The sequence below is a fragment of the Sorghum bicolor genome, chromosome 7, assembly GCF_000003195.3.
Source record: "Sorghum bicolor cultivar BTx623 chromosome 7, Sorghum_bicolor_NCBIv3, whole genome shotgun sequence".
NCBI lineage: Eukaryota > Viridiplantae > Streptophyta > Magnoliopsida > Poales > Poaceae > Sorghum > Sorghum bicolor.
In genome coordinates this window covers 63,128,997-63,150,157 of record NC_012876.2, presented here as the reverse complement: position 1 = coordinate 63,150,157, position 21,161 = coordinate 63,128,997, and the positions used below count along the sequence as shown (strand labels likewise).

The following is a 21,161-nucleotide window of genomic DNA, read 5'->3' as shown; positions in this document are numbered from 1 at the left end:
TTAGTTAGTTGAGTTTCTTGTAGTGGAATATATTCACCTAAGTTTTGCATTTTCTTAGATTTATTCCACGATGTAATGGCGCCATGTTTTCGATAGCGAGGTTGTAATGGCGCCATGCTCTGTTATTATCTTTTTCAGGCCGTCTGATTCGATCAAGCTTAATTAGCTGCTAAAAATTAGTTGGGATCCAAATGGACCACAACTAAATGGATTAAATAACCATTAGCTATGCACCTAATTAGCAATCTCATTAGCTATAGCAATCCAGCTAATACTCTGTTCTTCAAAATTATAAGATGTTTTGACTTTATTATCCACCTTTTAACCAAATGGATCCAGCTAAGTTAACTTGTTAATTAGCTATGAACACGACTAATTATTAATTAAATATCTGACTAATAACCATCTCACTACGTAGTTAACTATTAACATGGATCCAAACAGGCCTAAACGTCACCTCTTATATTATACTCCTTATACAAGTAGCAATTCTACTGACCTTTCTATTTAATTTTATTTCCGTTTCCATTCGAAACCTGTCATCTAAACCGTCACGTATCGCGCCAAAGCTCAAGTAACTGCAGCGTCCGATCCGATCGTTACTTCCCGCCGGACACGGACCACCTGACTGGTGGGCCCACCTCTACGAGTTCCATCTCCCCCCAGTCCTGGCCATGCGCGGGCCCATGTGGCAGCGTGATGCGCCGCAAGAAGCTTCCACGAAGCTTCATGGCCGCAACCGCCTCGAGAACAAGTCCCCATTCCCGACCGCAAAAGCGGGCCAAGGAAGAAGAGAACAAAACGAAACCCGAAGCTTTTTTTTCTTTCTTTCTTTCTTCCCTGGATATTCAGAGGGAGTCGGGGTGAGGGAGGAAGGGGGCGGCGGAGCCGCGAGGCAGCTGGCTGTGTGTGTGTGTGTGAGCAGGCCCGGAAGAAGCTTCGCGACGCCGAGGTGAGCCGCGACTGGGTTCCCGCCGCGCCTCCACCTGGCGTTCCCGGCGATCTCGTGGTGACGTCTGTGCGGTGTGGCGCGCTCGCCGGTCTCTCGGTGTCGTCTCTCCTGCGAAGGTGCCCCTGGCTCTGTCTGCTGCTGCCGGAGTGGTCTGATCGGGCATGGCGCAGGGGAGTTCGCCGCCGCCGCCGGAGATCCGCTCGCCGGACGACCGGCCCGCGGCGGAGGATGCCGCCGAGGCCGAGGCTGAGGCGGAGGTGGAGGAGGTCTTCGACGACGCCTTCGATATACCCCACAAGAACGCGCCGCATGACCGGTTGCGCCGGTGGAGGGTACGCGATCGTCTCTCTCCTCTGACTCTGTTTCCTTCGGATTTGGATCCTCGGTTGGCCGGATGTTCGGGGATCTGGGTTGCGTTGTCCGTGTGGTTTCCTCCGATTTGGAAATTATTAGTGCGTATGCCGTACTCTAATTGTTTGAGTGCGCTCGGGGAATAAAATAAGTCGACAGCCAATGTTGGCATGATCGTGACTGGAGTGTGGAGTGTGGTTGTGGAGGTGCCATTTCGATTTTCGAGGCTCGAAGCGTGGGCATTTTACACGATTCTCTGTGCCGCTTGGAGAAAAGAGGAATTGTGAATGTGTGATGAGCATATTTCCGATTGAAGAACATGTTATTTTAGCATTTCACTTAAGAGTTATACTCCAGTGAAATGTTCCAGTGCTTTGTTGATTCTGATTGGGGGTTTCAGTAGCCTCTTTATCCTCCTAATGACATGCGCATTGTACTTCTTTTCTTTCTACATTCCTACAAAGGCATTGTGGATTGTGGTCTGTTTGCTGACAAACACAGTACCTCTTCCTCCTCCTACTCTGTGCATATTCATGTAGCCACAGAGTTCTCCAAAATCAGCAATCGAAAGTAGAAAATTGATAGCAGGGGTTCGGCACACATATATCCAAACATTGATGCTCTTATGCAGACGAGGATAATTTCTGTTGCTTGGCTGGACTATCCTGTTGATAGATACACTGGGGAGATTATTAAAAGAAGCAAACATCAATTTTATGACAATGAGATACTAGTTGTTCCACTTATTATTACTTATTAATAGTTCTAAGTTGCTTATGTCAGATTTGTCATGGTAAAGGTGAAGTAGCCTTTGGTATACAGAAGTTCGCTGTGTGTAGTGAATGGACACAAACTTCTACTATTGAGTTCTGACAAATACGGCTATTCTCTTCATTTCAGCAAGCTGCTCTTGTTCTTAATGCTTCACGACGTTTTAGATATACTCTAGACCTTAAAAAGGAAGAAGAGAAAGAGATTATAAGAAGGAAGATCCGGTCCCACGCGCAAGTTATACGGGTACTGTGTCATTTTCTTACTGAGATATTGTATTCTTTTTTTTTGGGGTCTGTTTCATTTTTTCGTATTCTGAATTTGTATTCTCCAGGCAGCATTTCTTTTCAAAGAAGCTGGCCAAAAAGATATCACAGGTACAACTGCTACTTCATATTGTTTTTTTAACCTCTATTTTAGTGTCCATTTTTACAGAAACATGTTTACTGTTATGCCATCAGTTATCATTCTATCCTTGTAAAGGCTAGTGATAAAAAGGGCAATGAATTATGTTTTCATTGTTCCTTTGTAAATAATATGGCAGTTTTCCTTGTTTAGCAATGTGCCTGAGAGCACAGTTCTATATAATAATATAAACAATAATGATGTGGTAATGCACTTGGATTTCAATATCAGTCATAATAATTTGTTTCACTAGTTTACCGTTTCACTATGTTTCCTTCTTCAAATCATTTTGTTCTTTAAGTTGTACATTATTATGTTAAAATTCATCTGATTTGTCTATAAAATCCAGGCTGCCACTTTTACCATAAATTAGCTAGCTGTATAGTATATTTCCTGATGTTATATCTACTTGGAAGTTTACTGCTGCTCTGCCAAGTTATACTTGTGATTAATTCTTACGTTTTCCTTTATGCTTGTTTTGCATACCATTTATTTATATTCTTGTGTTATGTTTAATGTCCTTGCACGAAGCAGAAGCTTATACTGGTATAAATCTTGCAACGGCCTCTCGCAGTTTTCCAATTGAACTGGAAAAGCTTAACACATTAAACAGGGACCATGACAATGTTCTTCTTCAAGAAATTGGAGGGGTAAGATAATGCTGACCTTTATTATCACTTGTTTTGGTCAACCTCTTCATGTTAAACTTTGTTCGTCACTAATTATGTCCATCTGATCAGGTTAGGGGACTGTCAGATTTGTTGAAGAGTAATTTAGAGAAGGGAGTTAGTCCAAATGAGGATGAATTGTTACGAAGGAGGAATGTCTATGGGTCAAATACATATCCACGCAAGAAGAGGAAAAACATACTGGTATTTTATAAATACATATATGATCATATAAATTTTCAAGCATTACAAATAATCATTTCCAGTTACAACCTCCTACTATTATCACTGTGGTTCCAATTTCCTAGTGTTACCATATTTCCCTTTTCTTTTCCTTTTGTTTTTTCAGCCTTTTGTCCAACTTATGTCTTTATGTTTCTCTGCTCAAAATTTCTGCTACTTTGATTGAAATCATGTCTCCTTTTTGCCACTGGAGGGAATTTCGGACCACATTTCAATGAGATAGCTCACTGGTAGAAAGTGAGAAAAAAAATGGAAAGAGAGTAGATTTCAAAAGCAACGAAAATACGAAATAAATCCTTAAATTAGTGAAGACATTTTTAATGGTAAAATCAAACTAGATATTGGTCCCATCATAATTTTCTACTTTTGTATCACTACGTGAATCTCATTGCTTCAAATTTTTACAATTTCAAAATTTAACTCTATTATGTTTGATTCACAGCGTTTTGTATTTGAAGCATGCCAAGATTTAACTCTTGTCATTCTGATGGTAGCTGCTGCTATATCACTGACATTGGGTATGACCACAGAGGTATTGTGTTTGCGCTTTTTTATCACTCTCTTATGTTGTTTGAACTAAAAGTCCTGTTGTCCTTTATTATACATATTACCTTATTCATTCAGGGTGTTGATGAAGGATGGTATGATGGTGGAAGTATCTTTTTAGCCGTTTTCCTTGTGATACTTGTTACTGGTAATGGGTTTGGATTACAAGTAAACTTGTTTTCAGTAGCAATGTTCTATTTCTAATATCTATCATCATCATATCTCCAGCGACAAGTGATTATAGACAATCTCTACAGTTTCGACATCTGAATGAGGAGAAACAGAACATACAAGTGGAGGTGAGTGTTGCCACACCACGTATGAATTCCCATTCTTTGGCTATATTTCTGATTTGCTATCCCTATTGGTTAGGTTGTTAGAGGTGGTAAAAGATTTGGAACTTCAATCTTTGACCTTGTTGTTGGTGATGTAGTTCCTCTCAAAATTGGTGATCAAGTAAGATGGTATATTAATTTTTCAACTGCTATTTTCATTTTTTGTGAAGAATCATCTTCTTATCATTTTTTCGCCTCCAGGTTCCTGCTGATGGTGTCCTGATATCTGGCCATTCTCTTGCAATAGATGAATCAAGTATGACTGGAGAGTCAAAAGTTGTAAGTCTATCAAAAAAGAGCCAGTTGCTGTTCCCAAATCTGCGTTTATCGGATTTTCATTTTGGGTGTTATTTTAGGTCCACAAGGATCAAAGGGCACCATTCTTGATGTCTGGTTGCAAAGTTGCAGATGGCTATGGTTCTATGTTGGTGAGTCCAGCAATCTCAAGCATTTTGACAACATCTAGAACTGAGAACCCTTGTTTTCCATGTCACTGTGCTCCATAGGATTTCCTTGTTATCATTTTAATATTTTCTTCTTCATGGCTAAACTGAATATAACTTCTTATACACTTTACTTATCAATTTAAGGTAACAGGGGTGGGTACAAATACTGAATGGGGTCAGTTGATGGCTAACCTTTCAGAAGATAATGGTGAAGAAACACCGTTACAGGTTATTCTCTGTAAGAAAAGTGCAAATTCTTGAATGGATAAATACTGAAGGCTCTCTTTGGTTTATGCTTTCACCCTTTTTAGGTTCGCTTGAATGGTGTTGCAACTTTTATTGGTTTGGTAGGCTTGTCTGTAGCTGGTGCAGTACTTGTTGTGCTTTGGATAAGGTATTTTATTTTTACTAAATATTGCTACTAACAAAAATGTACCTCTTTCTCTCTCACTGATTTTGAAACCAACTTCAGATATTTTACTGGACATACCGAGAATCCTGATGGGACGACTCAATTTGTTGCTGGAACTACTGGTGTGAAGCAAGGATTTATGGGGGCAATTAGAATTTTGACTATTGCTGTATGTAATCCTAATGTTATTAATATAAAAATATAAAACTAGTACCATGAACAGATTTTAAATGTTTCTTCTCATGTTTATCCACAGGTGACCATTGTAGTTGTTGCTGTGCCCGAGGGACTCCCATTGGCAGTAACACTGACGTATGAATTCTTATGTAAATTCCATTAACTTTTCAGGTAAATGACTGTCTGCAATTTTTTTCAGGCTTGCATATTCCATGAAAAAGATGATGCGAGACAAAGCTCTGGTAAATAAAAAAAATATGTTTATGCATATATTTATATAAAAGAAGATACAGCAAGAGGAAGAATATGATTTGATTTTGTTTCATTTAAATAGGTGAGGCGGCTCTCGTCATGTGAAACAATGGGATCAGCTACTACAATATGCAGTGATAAGACAGGAACCCTTACATTGAATAAGGTTTGTTGAGTCATTTACCAGACCATTTGCCATTTAAATTCTCTCATGATATATTCCCAAGATGTTCTGACATAATGCTTGTTCAGGACTTTACGTCAAACGAATTCTCGGACAAGCATATGTTCAATTTTATCTAGTACAATGAGCATATGCTCTGTGCTTTAGTTGTGACATTTTATAATTCCTGGCATCACAATTTGTTTGTAACTCATATGAATTGAGCCTGCAGATGACGGTCGTGGAAGCATATTTTGCTGGAACAAAGTTGGATCCATGCGATGATGTTAGCCAGATGACAGACAGTGCAGTATCACTTATTATTGAAGGAATTGCACAGAACACAACGGGAACTGTATTTCTGCCAGAGGTACAGAAAAAGTCTTCTTTTTAGTCCAGATACCATTTTTGGAAACTCAATGCTAGATTCCTTAGTTCACAATATCACGGATTCAGTGTCCAGAATGGAGCTGCTAACGATTTGTCAACTAGACCAACTAAAGAAAATTTGAATTGAGTCTCAAGCACAATCTTTTAATAGTGTGAAACTTGGAGGGATCAAGCTCATCAGCAGTTTAAGATCTGAAACAATCAGGTTACGCCCTTAACATGCAGGACACCTGAAGTGGGCATCCTCCTGGAGGCAGTCTAAGGGGACTATTAAAAATCATTCATAGCACTAGTCTTACCAATTGTCAACTTGCCATGTTCGACAAATTTTCATCCATTCTCTTTCTTTATACAGGATGGGGGAACAGCTGAACTTTCCGGTTCACCTACTGAAAAGGCCATTCTTTCTTGGGGCCTTAAGGTACTATTAGTTTATTACTTTTGATTTACTCTTCAGTATTTCTACAAGTCCTTTTTCTGTTGACTTGGCTTTCCACCTTGCACAGATAGGGATGGATTTCCATGACGTGAGGACAAAATCTTCAGTTATTCATGTTTTTCCATTTAACTCGGAGAAGAAACGTGGCGCTGTTGCAGTACAGGTACCACATAGTGTTATGTGTATGAAACCTTTATGCGACTAATGTGTGTCTGAGAATCTTTTTTAATCTTTTTGACTCAAAGATATTAGTAATTCTTGTACCATGTAACACTTGTAGTTGTAGTGGGACATAAAATAATGTAACGTGTGTGCCTGAATTATCCTATTGCTTTTTACTTTTTCTTTTGCAAATTTTTCTATATTTGAAATAACATTTAATTCATAATTAATTGAATTTCTGTTGGGAGGTGATGTCATAAAAGTTTTAACACTTACAAATAACATGTCATATTTGTCAGCGGGCTGATTCTGTTTTCTGGTTGGCTTGCTGTTGCATTGGAACAAAAACCTGCCAAATGATTGCCACCCACCATCTTGCTACTAGTTGTAATTTGTAAACAACTTCTATGTGTTTCAAGCATAATTTTTCTTCGAAACAAACCAAGCAGAAGAGCTGCCGATTATATTAAAAAGAGGAAAAAACCCAGACTGAGCAGTACAACAAAGCAACGATAACAACTACAACAACCCCTAGATGGACAAGATATCGAGCATAATTTCACTTGTGTTATACTTCTAAATTAGCCAGTTATGGGACAGTGACACCCCTCTCCTTAAAGGGATTACTGCTTACTAGTCAATTGCCTCCATGGTTTTAATCGTTAGATTCCATTGCCATTTTCTTATCATTCTTGAATCAGGATAGATTTCCATAATCTTGTCTTTTGATATGCAAAGATTTTGTAACTGTTTGACCAGTGACTTCCTTATCCTGATGAAAATATCTATGTCATACTGTTTCTTATCCCGATATGGCTAGTGTTCTCTTGATGTCTGATTCCTGGAATTTTAGTCAGATGATGGTGTTCACATCCACTGGAAAGGTGCAGCTGAAATAGTGTTATCATCTTGCAAAAGCTGGCTTTCTGTCAACGGCTCGGTTCAGTCAATGAGTGCTGAGAAGGTAATACCATCTCCTAGCTTTTTGTTGGTTAACCTGAGACTCACTTGAATTTTTAAAATGTTTGTTTCTGTGAGACCCACTTGGACTTTTAATATTTGCAGCACGATGAATTCAAGAAATCAATTGAAGACATGGCAGCGAATTCATTACGCTGTGTTGCTTTTGCATACTGTTCCTTTGACACTGAAATGATCCCAGAGGAAGACATAGCAAGCTGGGAGTTGCCCGAGGATGGCCTGACCCTGCTTGGCATCATAGGAATAAAGGTTGGTTGCTGTTATTGTGGACTTGTTTCTTGGTTCGACTGTGTCTGTGCTTGACGCATACTAGGGAGTCAAGTTATTTGTTCAAACATTGAGCGTAGGACAGTACTGTGTATTCTGTTCTCTACTTTCTTCTGTGAGCTTGCATCATAATACCTCCTGTTTAGTCCCCCCATGCATATATTTTTAAGCAAAATTGATAATAGCATTCAACAACTTGTTTCTCCTATAGGACCCCTGTCGCCCAGGTGTAAAGGATGCTGTACGACTGTGCACCACTGCAGGTGTTAAGGTTTGTGTTACTTATATTGTTTTTATTCTTCCTGCATCACATTTCGTGCATTCTAAGGATGGCCTAGGATTTTTTTATGTTTTAATATTCAGAGAGCAAATAAAATGGTAGTAACAGGAACTAATATTAACAGGAGGAAAAGATCCGGTCTAATTGTATACTGAATATAGAGTTTAGAAAACAGCAACAGAAAAAAGGATTACAATATGTTGTCTACCATGTTTGAGCATGAAGAAATTGCTAGCCTTTATCGTATGGCAAATAACTTTCTAAAACCCCTTGTTCATTCTTATGGTAGCTTACACATTATGAAGGACCATGTAATTGCCCACTAACCAAATACTGTCCACTAGATTATCTTTCCAGTCATTGATGTATCTTGTTCTGTTACTATGTGGATAGCCTTTCTATTTTTTATTTCATTCAAGAATGCATGCATTTTCTTTGGAAATGGATTTTGTTTTATTATGATTGATGACCATAGTGTCTGTAATTCAGGTGCGCATGGTTACAGGAGATAATATTGAAACAGCTAAAGCTATAGCTCTGGAGTGTGGAATACTAGATGCAAATAGTGTTATTTCAGAGCCAGTTGTAATTGAGGGAAAAGTGTTCCGTGAGATGTCTGAAAGTGCAAGAGGAGATGCCGCTGACAAGATAATTGTAACTCTCTCTCACTATGTCTCACAAGTTGTTTGGTGCTTTCTTTCACTTTGCCAATGCTGTCATTCTAGCCTTTGTCCTCTGGAGCATTTTTTAAGTCCTTTCATTCTTTTTGGTGCCATAGAGCTAATTAACTTGTTTCAGGTGATGGGGAGGTCCTCGCCAAATGATAAACTTTTGCTTGTCCAAGCTTTAAAAAGAAAAGGCCATGTTGTAGCTGTTACTGGTGATGGCACAAATGACGCCCCTGCATTGCACGAGGTGACATCTTCAGCTCAAAACATTGATGAGCTATTTCATATTGCACTTTTCTTTTACATTGATGTTCTTACTGTTTCTAATTGCTGCCTTGCCTCTTGATTTGTTGTCTAGGCCGATATAGGTCTTTCAATGGGCATTTCAGGGACAGAAGTCGCTAAAGAAAGCTCTGACATTATAATCTTGGATGATGACTTCACGTCAGTTGTCAAGGTTTGTTTGGTAGAATTATACAAGAGGACTTAACTGTGCTCGACACTGATTTTCTTTCCTTGTAAAAATAATGTAATTCCACTTGTTCAGAGATCACACATTCAAGTCCTGAACAATGTGCATTTTTAGGCTATAATTCTTGTTGCAGAAGTGTATCTGGTGAGATTTAGGTTAGAATTATGGATTTGTACATCCTCTTTCAGGTTGTTCGTTGGGGACGATCTGTCTACGCTAATATTCAGAAATTCATTCAGTTCCAGCTCACTGTCAATGTTGCTGCACTCGTGATTAATGTGGTTGCTGCTGTGTCCTCTGGTGATGTGCCCCTAAATGCTGTTGAGGTTGGGACAATTTTCCTCCTTTTTTTGTGCAATTTACTCGACTGCTTCCATTGTTTCTACATTGAAGCAGTTAGTTGTCATGTTGCATGAAACGTCTGCTGAATTTTAATATTATGTGCAAGTATATATATGGAATTTTAAATCTTTCTGGTAAATACGTTCAAAAAAATCTTTCTGGTAAACAATCTGTATAGAACTTGAGACATATAGCTTAACAATGATGCAGCATTTTACCTGAGACACATGTATTTCCAGGCTGTTTCTCATCAGTGTCATATACTTCGTTCTCTCACTTTTCAGCTTCTCTGGGTGAACCTTATCATGGACACACTTGGAGCTCTTGCATTGGCGACTGAGCCTCCAACAGACAACCTTATGAAGAGAAATCCTGTTGGTCGAAGGCATGTAAAATGATCCAAAATTCCTTGTTGACAACATTGTGTCCAATATGTATATATTATGCTTTCTGAATTTCGAAATAGTTTACCCATACTTTTCTACTGCAGGGAACCTCTTGTTACAAATATTATGTGGAGAAACTTGTTTGTTCAGGTTAGCATTCCTTCATTATAAAACTGGATTCTGTTTAAAATTCTTTCTTATTCTGATATGTTTGGAATTTTGCACAGGCCCTTTACCAAGTAGCAATTCTTCTGATTTTCGATTTTGCTGGAGTAAGGATTTTGCGTCTGCAGAATGAAAGCCGATCTGACGCTGAGAAGATAACAAATACCTTCATCTTTAACACATTTGTATTTTGCCAGGTGGATTATCTGTTCTTCAATAATTCAAGAAACATAACAGAACATTACTGCAGACAAGTCTTGCTTCACCTTAGACAAATGCATATTAACATTGGATTATTATCAAAAGATAAGAATCGTGTTGAGTTGACTATAAATTGGGCCTTGTTTAGTTCCAAAAAAATTCAAGATTTCCCGTCACATTGAATCTTTGGACGCATGCATGGAGCATTAAATATAGATAAAAAAATAACTAATTGCACAGTTTGCCTGTAATTTGCGAGACGAATCTTTTGAGCCTAGTTAGTCCATGATTGGACAATAATTGCCAAATACAAACGAAAGTGCTGCAGTAGCCAAAACCAAAATTTTTCTCCAACTAAACAAGGCCTTGGTATCAGTTTTCCACAAAAGGGACTAGTGTGTTCTCTACCTTTGATACTACATGGATATTTTCCTTCGAGTAAGGACTTGTTATAAGCTATTCATTGCTTTACCATAGTCAAGTTATAAGCTATTCATTGTTTTACCATAGTCAAGTTTCAGGTATGGCATAAGTTATATGGAGGTTGGTTTTGTGCTTCACCTGGAATGTTTTGATCAATTTTCAGCGACTTGCTAGTTTTCTTTGCATTTTGTTTTTTTCCAGTAATTTAATGTAGCCAGCTTTAACCTCCTAGAATCTAGGCCCTTGAGTGACCATATATAGCCTGTTGTCTTGCTTGTGCGAAGTTGAACCATACCAGAGTGGATTTGCCATGAAAAAATATATTATTTGATAATTCATTACCCGCGTTAACTCCATGTACATCTGGATGTGTTTTTTATGCCAGATCTTCAACGAGTTCAATGCGCGAAAACCCGAGGAGAAGAATGTCTTCAAAGGGGTAACAAAGAATCACCTATTCATGGGAATAATTGGTATAACGACAGTATTTCAGGTAACAGACAATATAGATTCTCTACATTGGTATCACCTCTGTCCATGGTTATAAAGTTGCTCTTGTCTTTGGCAGATACTGATAATTCAGTTCCTGGGGAAGTTCTTCAAAATAGTGAGGCTTGATTGGAGATTATGGCTGGTTTCAGTTGCTATTGGCCTTGTGAGGTATGCACTTCAAAATTTGGCAACCTATTGTGGTTCCGTAAACCTTTTTCAATCCTTCGAATTTGTCACATCCTTTATGCACGAGCTTATCATCCTGACTTGATCATTGCATATATGAACCCTGAAAAGTCACTTTTTCCATGGAACCCCTTATTTTTTGTAAAACTGAATGTGAAGCCTTGTTTCAATGTCAATTTTGGTGTGAATGCTGACCTCTTTCCTTCGTTTGATGTTTCCAGTTGGCCCCTGGCTTATCTGGGTAAATTTATTCCTGTGCCCGTAAGACCCTTCCCGGACTATTTCAAGCCTCGCTGTTGTCAGAAATTGTCGCGCCGAGGTGAGTCTCCATGAAGTTGGCCTTGATCCTTGCCTGCGTTAGTTTCTTTGGTCCAAAACTCAGAAATGAATCGTAATGCAGACGAGGAGGAAGGTGGACAGACCTAAGGTGCAACGAGTGGGCAGTGTAAATAGGCATGTGATAAGAAATGGAGATAAATTGCACTGGTTGATTCCATGGTAGCAGCATCTTGGGGGTGTACGTATAAGATGGCAGCTAGTCGGCCTCGTAGTTTTCTTCTAGGAGAAGCAGTGAGGGGAAAAAAAATATACAGAAGCCAACCTCGTGTAGTAGAACCCTACCCTACCTGGCTGGTGATCTGCTATGCGGCAGCGAAAGGGCAAGCAAGCACAACCATGCCAAACTCCTGTACTAGCTGCGTTCCTCATCAGCATAACCTGAATGAAGCAGCGACATCGCTAGGTTGCGATGTAGCAGCAATTTTTTTTCCTGGCGATATGATCTGACTGTAAATTTGTAAATGTTTATCGACTACGAGATGTTCGTATTTTCCATACACCTGTTCTACGGACCATTTTTTTTTCTATACGAAAATAAAGTTAAAGAATAGCTCTAATACAATCTAATCTTTTTTTTCCTTGAATCACAGTATAGACGCAGAGCCTTATACATGCACGCATATTCGTCTCTCTAAATGTATATAAACACACTACCTTTATAACCATCTTCGAATGACCAAGAGTTTGAGAAGGTCCGATATTGATGAAATCACTACATGTGTCTTGTTGTCAATGGATATGCACTAAAAGAATAATAGCATACCTTGTTGTCGATAACTACATCATTTACCACTAAAAGAACAATGATGTAAGTCCTCGAATAAAATCCAGTGAAGATCTTAAAATCGGATGAACACCATAAGCTCAACCAAGTGAGCACGGATAGGCTTCTTTGCAGTCTTGCGATGATAAATCGCCCTGCCATGACAAACCTTGAAGGGAAAAAAGATAGGAATATGCAGGGGTCAAATCATGTACAGTTGTACACCATGGAGTGGTGGAGAGGGACATGGAGGGAAATCTACCATCAATGGTGAAGTAGAGTTCAACGTCTTGATGGAATTCTAGATGGAGTTCATGATTTTTGGTTTCTTCTGTAGGCTGAACGAAAAGTGTATTTTTGTTTAGAAATACTGCCTTTATGCTATGTTGTATATCTTGCGTCCAATAATACGAGTTTGCACATTGGTAAAAAAAACGTCCAACCCTACATACTACGAGGTCTAGAGATTGAATGTCACGGTTGACGATATCGACCGATCCCTCTTCGTGTACTGTTCGTGGTTGTGACGAAGGTCACGGTACGTAATGGGCCGAAAAGCAGTTTCTGGAGCTTGAACTGGATAAATTGGCAGGCGCCGACAGCTTTGTTTCCTTTGCTTTACAATCACATCTAGCTAGAATTGTTTAGTTCCTTCTCCAAGAGTTTACAATTACATCCTATTCATCGAATGTTTAGACACACATAGAGTATTAAATATAGACTAAAAATAATTAATTACAAAGATTACGACTACTTTTATTACTCATGATCTTTAGTACGTACTCATGATCTTGTTGCTGACAACATTTAGAAGAGGTTTTATATGGTTTCACTACTGCTAAAAAACAACATATGTACTTCATTTCCAATTCCTCCTATCTAGTGTCACTATCCTTGTTAATCATTAATTATTTTTTAAAAAAACACACATAGAAGTATGTTTTTTTTTCAATTGCCAAATTCTTTCTTCAAGAACCTACACTACTCACAAGATAACAGGGATGGAGCTGTTTTTGTATTTATTTGAAATCCAGGTGAAAGTGTCCCTGCCCTCCTGTAAATCTACGTTCTTGTTCTCGCAACTATGTCATTCCAAAAGTTTATTCTCTAGATTAATAGTATCCTTTTTTTAGTGAATTAAAGAGATATTAAAAGGCAGTAAATACAAACCACAACGGGGTGGCCGCCCTCCTTTTATCTCCCGCGTCCATTTTGCATTAAGATTCATGCTGGAGTGCTCTAAAATTCGTATCCTAGTGTTTTCAAATCAAAGTGGAAGTGTTTTTTTTTTTGGACCTGCACGAATCATAAAACAAAATCAATGGTAGGATAAGGGGTGTGCGTCACCCCATTGTGAAAATTGCAAGTTGAAAGTTCAAAGGAAAATAAACAACCTTGTCCGTCTAATGTTCTTATTACAAAATGAACGGATAGGATTGTTTATTTTCCTTTGAACTATGCTATATATACAGTGTGAGAATTTCTTTTTTGTAGTGTCTGGTTGGCTAGTTTTTCCTAGCTAAATAATATCATTACAAAACCTTACACGGATGCCATCCTCTAATTAAACCTTCCTAATAAGGTTAGGAGTAGGAGTACATCTTAAACAGAGGGGAAGCATGTAGCTCGGCTATGTCAAGTGAAGCCATTCAAATTCACGTACTACCGGGAGTTGCCATATATTATGCATGTAGTATTGCAGTATGATGCGCCAAATAAACAAAGCTTCATAACTAGACCGCTGCCGTTACTTTGTCGAACACAAGATACGACGATACGTACATACATAAGTATATATTTGGAAATGTTCTACATTTCTACTTACGTGGCAAAATATAATATAATAAATAAATACACAACAGAATCGTGTGTAAATTAAAACCCAATGCGACGTGATCCAAAAGGTGAAAGACGAGGTTGATTTGGTTTGAAAAAGGCTACGGCCAGCAGAGCTCGCTCAGAGCCGGCCATCGAGGTCGAGGAACTCGTCGGGGTCCATCAACGGCGCCTCCTCCTCCTCCTCCTCCTGCTGCTGCTCCTCGTCGTCCTCGTGCACGCTGACGCGATGTCGTCCGCCGCTGTTCACTGTCACCGTAGCCGCTGCAGCAGCAGCGAGAGGCGGCTGAGGCGACGACGACGGCGGCGCCGTGCCACTGCCGTGCAAGTGCATGGCGAGCTGCGCCCGCGTGGTGGCGAGCTGTTGCTGCACGTCGCGGATCTCCTGCTGCAGGCCGTGGATGATCCCCGTGCAGCCGTACACCGGGTCCTGCACCCGCCAGTGCGCCTCCGTCGCCATCGTGTCCGCCGCCCGGCCTCGCTCCTGCACCGGCAAGCTCTGCGAGAGCGCAATCACAGAAATGGCGCATGAACACAAACGTTCATCATCGCGCTCTAATTTGTATGCCATATATATATACAACAGCGCTATTCTGCACCCTATAGGTGTAGAATATTATTCTACACCGCAAACCAAATTTGAGTAGAAAAAATACTGAGCAGTACTGAAACGCGTTCAGTATCATCTAATACTACACTTAGGACCACGAAATACTGAAACGCGGATACGATACTGAATTCTGCTCACTATAACAGTTTGGTGTAGAATATATATATATATATATATATATATATATATATATATATATATATATACTGCTGTACTCTTAGCTTGCTGCACGCGCGCGCGCACCTGGAGCACTCTGGTGAGGTTGCTGGTGCCGAAGACGGCGTGCACGTCGGCGTACCTCCGCGGCTGCGACGCCGGGAAGTAGGGCGCGAGGACGCAGTCGGGGGCGCACCTCCGCCGGAGATACTTGCACGCGGCGCACCGCCTCGCCACCGCAGTCGCACTGCCAGCGCTGTCCGGATGCTGATGGTCCATTTCCATACCGCCGCCGCCACCCGCTCCGGCGGACATGAGAATCTAGCGGAGATCACGAAGGATCTCGGCGTGAGGTATTGCTGGAGATCTCCGTGGATCCAAGAAAGATTTCGAGATGGATACGGGTGATCTTCCGGCTATATATGCTCGCCGGCCAGAAATGGAAACCTCAACGGCTACGTGCATGCGTTGGCTTCCAATTGAGGAGCCGATCGAGGAGCGCCGTCGGCGAGCGCCGGCCCCGGCCGGAATATGGAAAGCTCAACGGCCGTGTCTCTGCGCTGCGCATTTCATAAGGATGTTTGGGACACCCTTTATTAAGATTTTGACACTCACGAAGTTACAATTTTACGCCTTCATTGTATGCATGTCTCTTTTCTTTTGCCCTAGTAAAGTCTTATTAGTTGCTTCTAACGTTGCCATGCCTGTTTCTTGTCAAGCTAGGGCAAGATTGGCCACAAAAATCCTTTCAGAGAATATATTTGTCACAAGAAATGAGTCAACGTTGAAGTTTTTTTTTAAGAATTTTAGGGCAGCAGGTCCCGGTTGAAGTCAAAAGACAACACTGTGAATGGCATACCATCTGAAAAGGTCAAAGCAAAACTCTTGCAAAGCATCTTCAAAGTATAACTGCGAAGAGCAGCAACAAACAAGGATTACATCGGCTTAATATATCGACTTCGGACAGCAGCAACATACAAAGATTCCATCAACTTAACAGCCTATAAGATAGTCCCTTCAGTTTCAGTAATTTCTATACCCAGAATATAACTTTGACTATGATATTCCATTATAATAATATAACAAAAAAAAGATAAATATATGATTTCATCTACATAGTACTTTCCGTGCTGTCTTAGATCGTATCTTCAAACTAAAATGTTGATGCTGGACGAAGTTGGTTGACTATCTAGACTACTCCGGCCATGTCTTCGATGGGCATAGCCACTGCACGCCTGCACCAGAGTGGATGGTGACCTTGGTGCGCTCCAAGTCTCAAACCAATACAGCTATCAAAACATAGCGTGCCGTGGCCCATGGTGTGGTTATGGTTGTCTACTTCTTCCTTTTCAGTGCCCGAGGCTGGCAGGCAAACACTCAAAGTGGGGTTCTTAGCTTCATGATGTGAACGAACAAATATGCAAAGGGAGAAGAAGACTGGTTGAGTGCTATCTCAATGCCCCAGGCTGGCAGGCAAACTCCATCCATGCCGGCAGCACCTCCGGCCATCGACTAGAGCCGCTCCGTCGAGCCTGTGGTCAGGTGAGTTCTTCTTCGCTGTATGTAAGCTCATCTCTGTAACACCCAGCCCTCAGCTCTTGCTGGCTTCACATCAAGACTGTAACTGAATCACAAAACCGTCTCCACAATACCTTCAATTAGCAGCTGCCGTGCCATGGCGCCTTCCAATCTCGTCTTCCTCCTGCTTGCAATTGCAACTCTGTTGATCACCGGGCGGACCTTCTTCGACTACCCGACGGCCAACCTCTCAACGCTTTGGACCAACAACAACGCCTCTCTCAAGCACACTGTCACCTACACCGATGACTCAGTCGTACGGGCCATTATTCTTCGGTCACCAAAGACCACCTTCTATGGTCCTTCTTTCGCCGCAGGGTTCTTCTGTCCCTCCGCACCCTGTGACAACAGTGCTTTCTTGTTCGCTGTCTTCATCGTCTACACCAACAGCGGTGCCGGCATCACCTCTGTAGTCAATGGCATTCCGCAGGTGGTCTGGTCCGCTAACCGGGTCCACCCTGTTAAGGAGAACGCCACCCTCGAGCTTACAGGGGATGGCAACCTGATCCTCCGTGATGCTGATGGCGCTGGTGTCTGGTCGAGTGGCACTGCAGGCAGGTCCATTGCTGGCATGATGATCACAGACCTGGGCAACCTGGTGCTGTTTGATCAGAAGAATGCAATAGTATGGCAGTCGTTTGAACATCCGACTGATGCACTGGTCCCTGGGCAGTCACTACTGGAAGGCATGAGGCTCACTGCAAATACATCTGCAACAAACTGGACACAGAATCAGCTGTATATAACTGACCTCCATGATGGATTGTATGCCTATGTTGATTCCACACCACCACAGCCCTACTTCTCGAATTTGGTGACCGAAAATTTGGTGCCCAAAAACAAGATAGGAAACAGTCCAACACAGTTTACCTTAACGAATGGCAGCTTCAGTATCTTGGTGCAATCCACGCCAGATCCATATTCAAGCATCCCCTTGCCAGCAGCGAAGTCTACCCAGTACATGAGATTTGAGAATGACGGACACCTGAGGCTGTATGAATGATCTGAAGGAAAGTGGGTCGTGGTGTCCAATGTCATCGAGATGTTTCCTGATGATGACTGTGCTTTCCCAACAGTTTGTGGGGAGTATGGGGTATGCACAGGAGGGCAATGCAGCTGCCCCTTCCAGAGTAACTCCACTTCAAGCTACTTCAAGCTAATCGACGGGAGGAAGCCGAACATTGGTTGCATCCCTCTGACTCCAATCTCCTGTCAAGAAATTCAACACCATGAACTCTTGACCCTAAAAGATGTTTCATACTTTGATATAAATGCAAGCCACATCATTGCAAATGCTAGAACCAACGATGACTGTAAGCAAGAGTGCCTGAAAAACTGCTCCTGCGAGGCTGTGATGTTCACATACGCCGACAACGAGTCCAATGGTAACTGCCTATGGGTCACGCGGGTTTTCTCCTTGCAATCAAGACAACCTCAGATTCTTCATTACAACTCCTCTGCTTACCTCAAGGTGCAGCTTAGCCCTTCCCCTTCTTCAACTACTGCAAATAAAAAGAAGGCAAATTTAGGCGCTATAATTGGAGGTGTTACTAGTATTGTACTGGTTCTCATTGTTGTCATTGTCACTCTTTATGTACAAAGGAGGAAGTATCACGAGATAGATGAAGAATTTGATTTTGATCAATTGCCAGGCAAACCAATGAGGTTTTCTTACGCAAAGTTGAGAGAATGCACCGAAGACTTCAGTCAAAAGCTCGGGGAAGGTGGATTTGGTTCAGTTTTCGAAGGGAAATTGAATGAAGAGAGAGTGGCCGTGAAACGTTTGGAGAGCGCTAGACAAGGGAAGAAAGAATTCCTGGCAGAGGTTGAAACGATTGGCAGCATTGAGCACATCAATCTTGTCAGGCTGGTAGGATTCTGTGTAGAGAAAGCACATAGACTTCTAGTATATGAATATATGCCTAGAGGTTCCCTCGATCGGTGGATATATTATCGCCACAATAATGCCCCTCTTGATTGGAGCACCAGGTGTAGGATCATTATGGATATTGCCAAGGGCTTATGTTATCTTCATGAGGAGTGCCGGCGAAAAATTGCTCATTTGGACATTAAACCACAAAATATTCTGTTAGATGACAACTTCAATGCTAAACTGGCTGATTTTGGATTATCTAAGCACATAGACAGGGATCAAAGCAAAGTAGTGACTGTGATGAGAGGCACACCTGGATATCTGGCACCTGAATGGTTAACATCGCAAATCACTGAAAAAGTTGATATTTACAGCTTTGGAGTTGTTGTCATGGAAGTAATATGTGGAAGAAAAAATATCGATCATTCTCAGCCTGAGGAAAGCATCCATCTGATCAATTTGTTACAAGAAAAGGCTCAAAACAACCAGTTGATTGATATGATTGACAAACAAAGTCATGACATGGTCACACACCAGGACAAAGTTATTCAGATGATGAAGCTTGCAATGTGGTGCTTGCAACATGATAGCAGTCGAAGGCCATTGATGTCAACAGTAGTGAAGGTACTGGAAGGTACAATGACCGTAGAAACTTCCATAGATTACAATTTCTTCAGTGCAGATCCAGTAGGGGATCAATCATCATATTCAGCTCCACCACTGGCATCAATCTTATCTGGTCCAAGATGAAACGTGTCAGTATTGAACAGAAGGAACCTCCATATTATACACTTCGGCTTTGTAATTGCTTTTGTACCACATGACTGATGACTGATGCTTCGCTTATGTAGTTAGCAATGCTTGGTAGAAAAGGTCAAATAATCGGCTTGAATAGTTGAATTTCCTGAGGCTTGTATTTAATAAGAACAAATGAAATTCATTGTTTTTACATACACTCAAACACAGAAGTGGTATACCAGTCACAATGATTAAAAGGAAAAGGTCGAAATCTAAGGACTACTGAAATTAACTATCTTGATTATAAAAAATACAGTGTGTGGGTTTTCAAATATAGCGGCCTAATTTGACAAAAATAACAAAACAAATGCCAGTTTTATTAGAATGGACAAACATTATCTGTATGCCAGGCATGAGGCGTCCATGTATCAGATTGTAATTCAATTTTGTCATTTATAAAGGCCTTAAATATCATAAATATCAGTTTGCAATGCAACATGATATCACTCTTCCCCCCTCTTCCTCTCTCTGTCCACCATTTTATCTTCAGATGACACAGTTTTTGGTTAAATTTCTTTGCACATGTGACGCAGAAGAACAATATAACCCTGCAGAGTATCCGCTACAATATACTATGCAAAAGTGTCGTGATAATGGAAGCATAAATGCATAAATGTCACCACAGCGATACACATATGGAGTCAGCTGCTTGAATAAACTGATGACTGACGAAACCCTACGAGGATATTCAACTACAGAGTCAGCCGTCGCCGCATGAAACCCAAGCCATTCTCCTCCGTGTACTTGCTCTCGCAAGATTTGGGAGCATACTACACTTAAACCCCACAAACACTTTAACGCAAGTGCCAATTGAGTATGTAATTTGAACTGGCATCTCCGATGGCATCTGATCCGACGAGTAAAACTCACAGCATGCCTCACCTGGACCTGGTCTGCCGCCACTCGCGCGCAAAGGAGACCTCCTTCTCTCCAGTCTCCGGCGCCGCGAGGTGCTCCTAGTAGGAGCCGGCTGCGCCTCTCTCTCCCTGTTGGAAAGGCGCCGGTGCCGGCGCCGGGACCGTTAGTTCGTCGTCGTCGAGGTCGGTGGTACTGTGGTCGGTGACTCCATTTGGGCTGAGCTGCTGGGCCTCTCGTATCTAACGGGCTTTTGCTAGGGCATCAAATAAGTCTATAATTGCCGTGGGCTTGATCCCTTGGTTCGCCACTGGATGACTGGACTATAGTGCTTTTCTGGTTTATTGGTTTTATTACTACCAAAATATATTTGTCTTTTTGCTAATAAAACATTAACAAGTAAGGGTTGCTAAAATATTGGGGAAAATACCAAAAGTTTATTAAAGAAAAATCAAAAGAAAGACAAAAAAAAAATATATGTAATAAATTGAAGTGAATGTGAGATGTGAGCAAGTTTTGGTAGCAAACTAAAACTTTCGCTTATCCTACTAATTCTGCCAAATAAAGATTTTTAGCTTGTTTTGTTGGTGAGCACTACTTGCCATGCCCTAGGTTATAGTTTTTAGACAGTTGTTTGGTTGGTGACCATAACTTGGCACACCTTAGGTTAGTCATGTCATAGTTTTTCAAATAACTGCTTGGTGGTTCACTCTCAAAATTTTGGTGTGCCATGCTTTCTTAGTACCATGTCCCAAATATTATAGAGAGAATTATTATC

At 41.0% G+C, this 21,161-nt stretch overlaps 2 protein-coding genes, 1 long non-coding RNA gene and 1 pseudogene across 5 annotated transcripts; 2 read left to right on the top strand and 2 right to left on the bottom strand.

Moving 5' to 3' along the window:
• Positions 773-12,472, top strand: LOC8063993 (calcium-transporting ATPase 5, plasma membrane-type). The gene is made up of 34 exons (XM_002445797.2): positions 773-1,284; positions 2,204-2,320; positions 2,409-2,451; positions 3,014-3,129; positions 3,220-3,351; positions 3,833-3,922; positions 4,015-4,084; positions 4,165-4,235; positions 4,309-4,392; positions 4,473-4,550; positions 4,628-4,699; positions 4,862-4,945; positions 5,029-5,111; positions 5,190-5,298; positions 5,386-5,441; positions 5,506-5,548; positions 5,641-5,724; positions 5,954-6,091; positions 6,467-6,532; positions 6,618-6,713; positions 7,566-7,676; positions 7,778-7,942; positions 8,172-8,231; positions 8,730-8,894; positions 9,039-9,155; positions 9,267-9,365; positions 9,569-9,706; positions 10,007-10,107; positions 10,213-10,258; positions 10,336-10,470; positions 11,283-11,390; positions 11,466-11,557; positions 11,797-11,894; positions 11,976-12,472. The coding sequence occupies exons 1-34, from the start codon at positions 1,114-1,116 to the stop codon at positions 11,999-12,001; spliced, it is 3,264 nt and encodes a 1,087-aa protein (XP_002445842.1). The 5' UTR covers positions 773-1,113; the 3' UTR covers positions 12,002-12,472.
• On the bottom strand, positions 14,393-15,984 carry LOC8062420 (LOB domain-containing protein 24). The gene is made up of 2 exons (XM_002444693.2): positions 15,367-15,984; positions 14,393-15,012 (listed from the first exon to the last, which is right to left on the bottom strand). Exons 1-2 carry the CDS (start codon positions 15,592-15,594, stop codon positions 14,635-14,637), a joined length of 606 nt encoding a protein of 201 aa, XP_002444738.2. The 5' UTR covers positions 15,595-15,984; the 3' UTR covers positions 14,393-14,634.
• Positions 16,144-20,640, bottom strand: LOC110436969. 3 transcript variants are annotated; one of them, XR_002454963.1, is made up of 4 exons: positions 20,411-20,640; positions 19,044-19,466; positions 17,728-18,359; positions 16,144-17,567 (listed from the first exon to the last, which is right to left on the bottom strand). It is a non-coding gene; the product is annotated as an uncharacterized LOC110436969 (long non-coding RNA). The 3 variants fall into 3 exon arrangements; XR_002454962.1 differs by having other exon boundaries at positions 16,144-18,066; positions 18,224-18,359; XR_002454961.1 differs by having other exon boundaries at positions 16,144-18,359.
• LOC8062419 lies at positions 16,731-19,480 on the top strand (annotated as a pseudogene).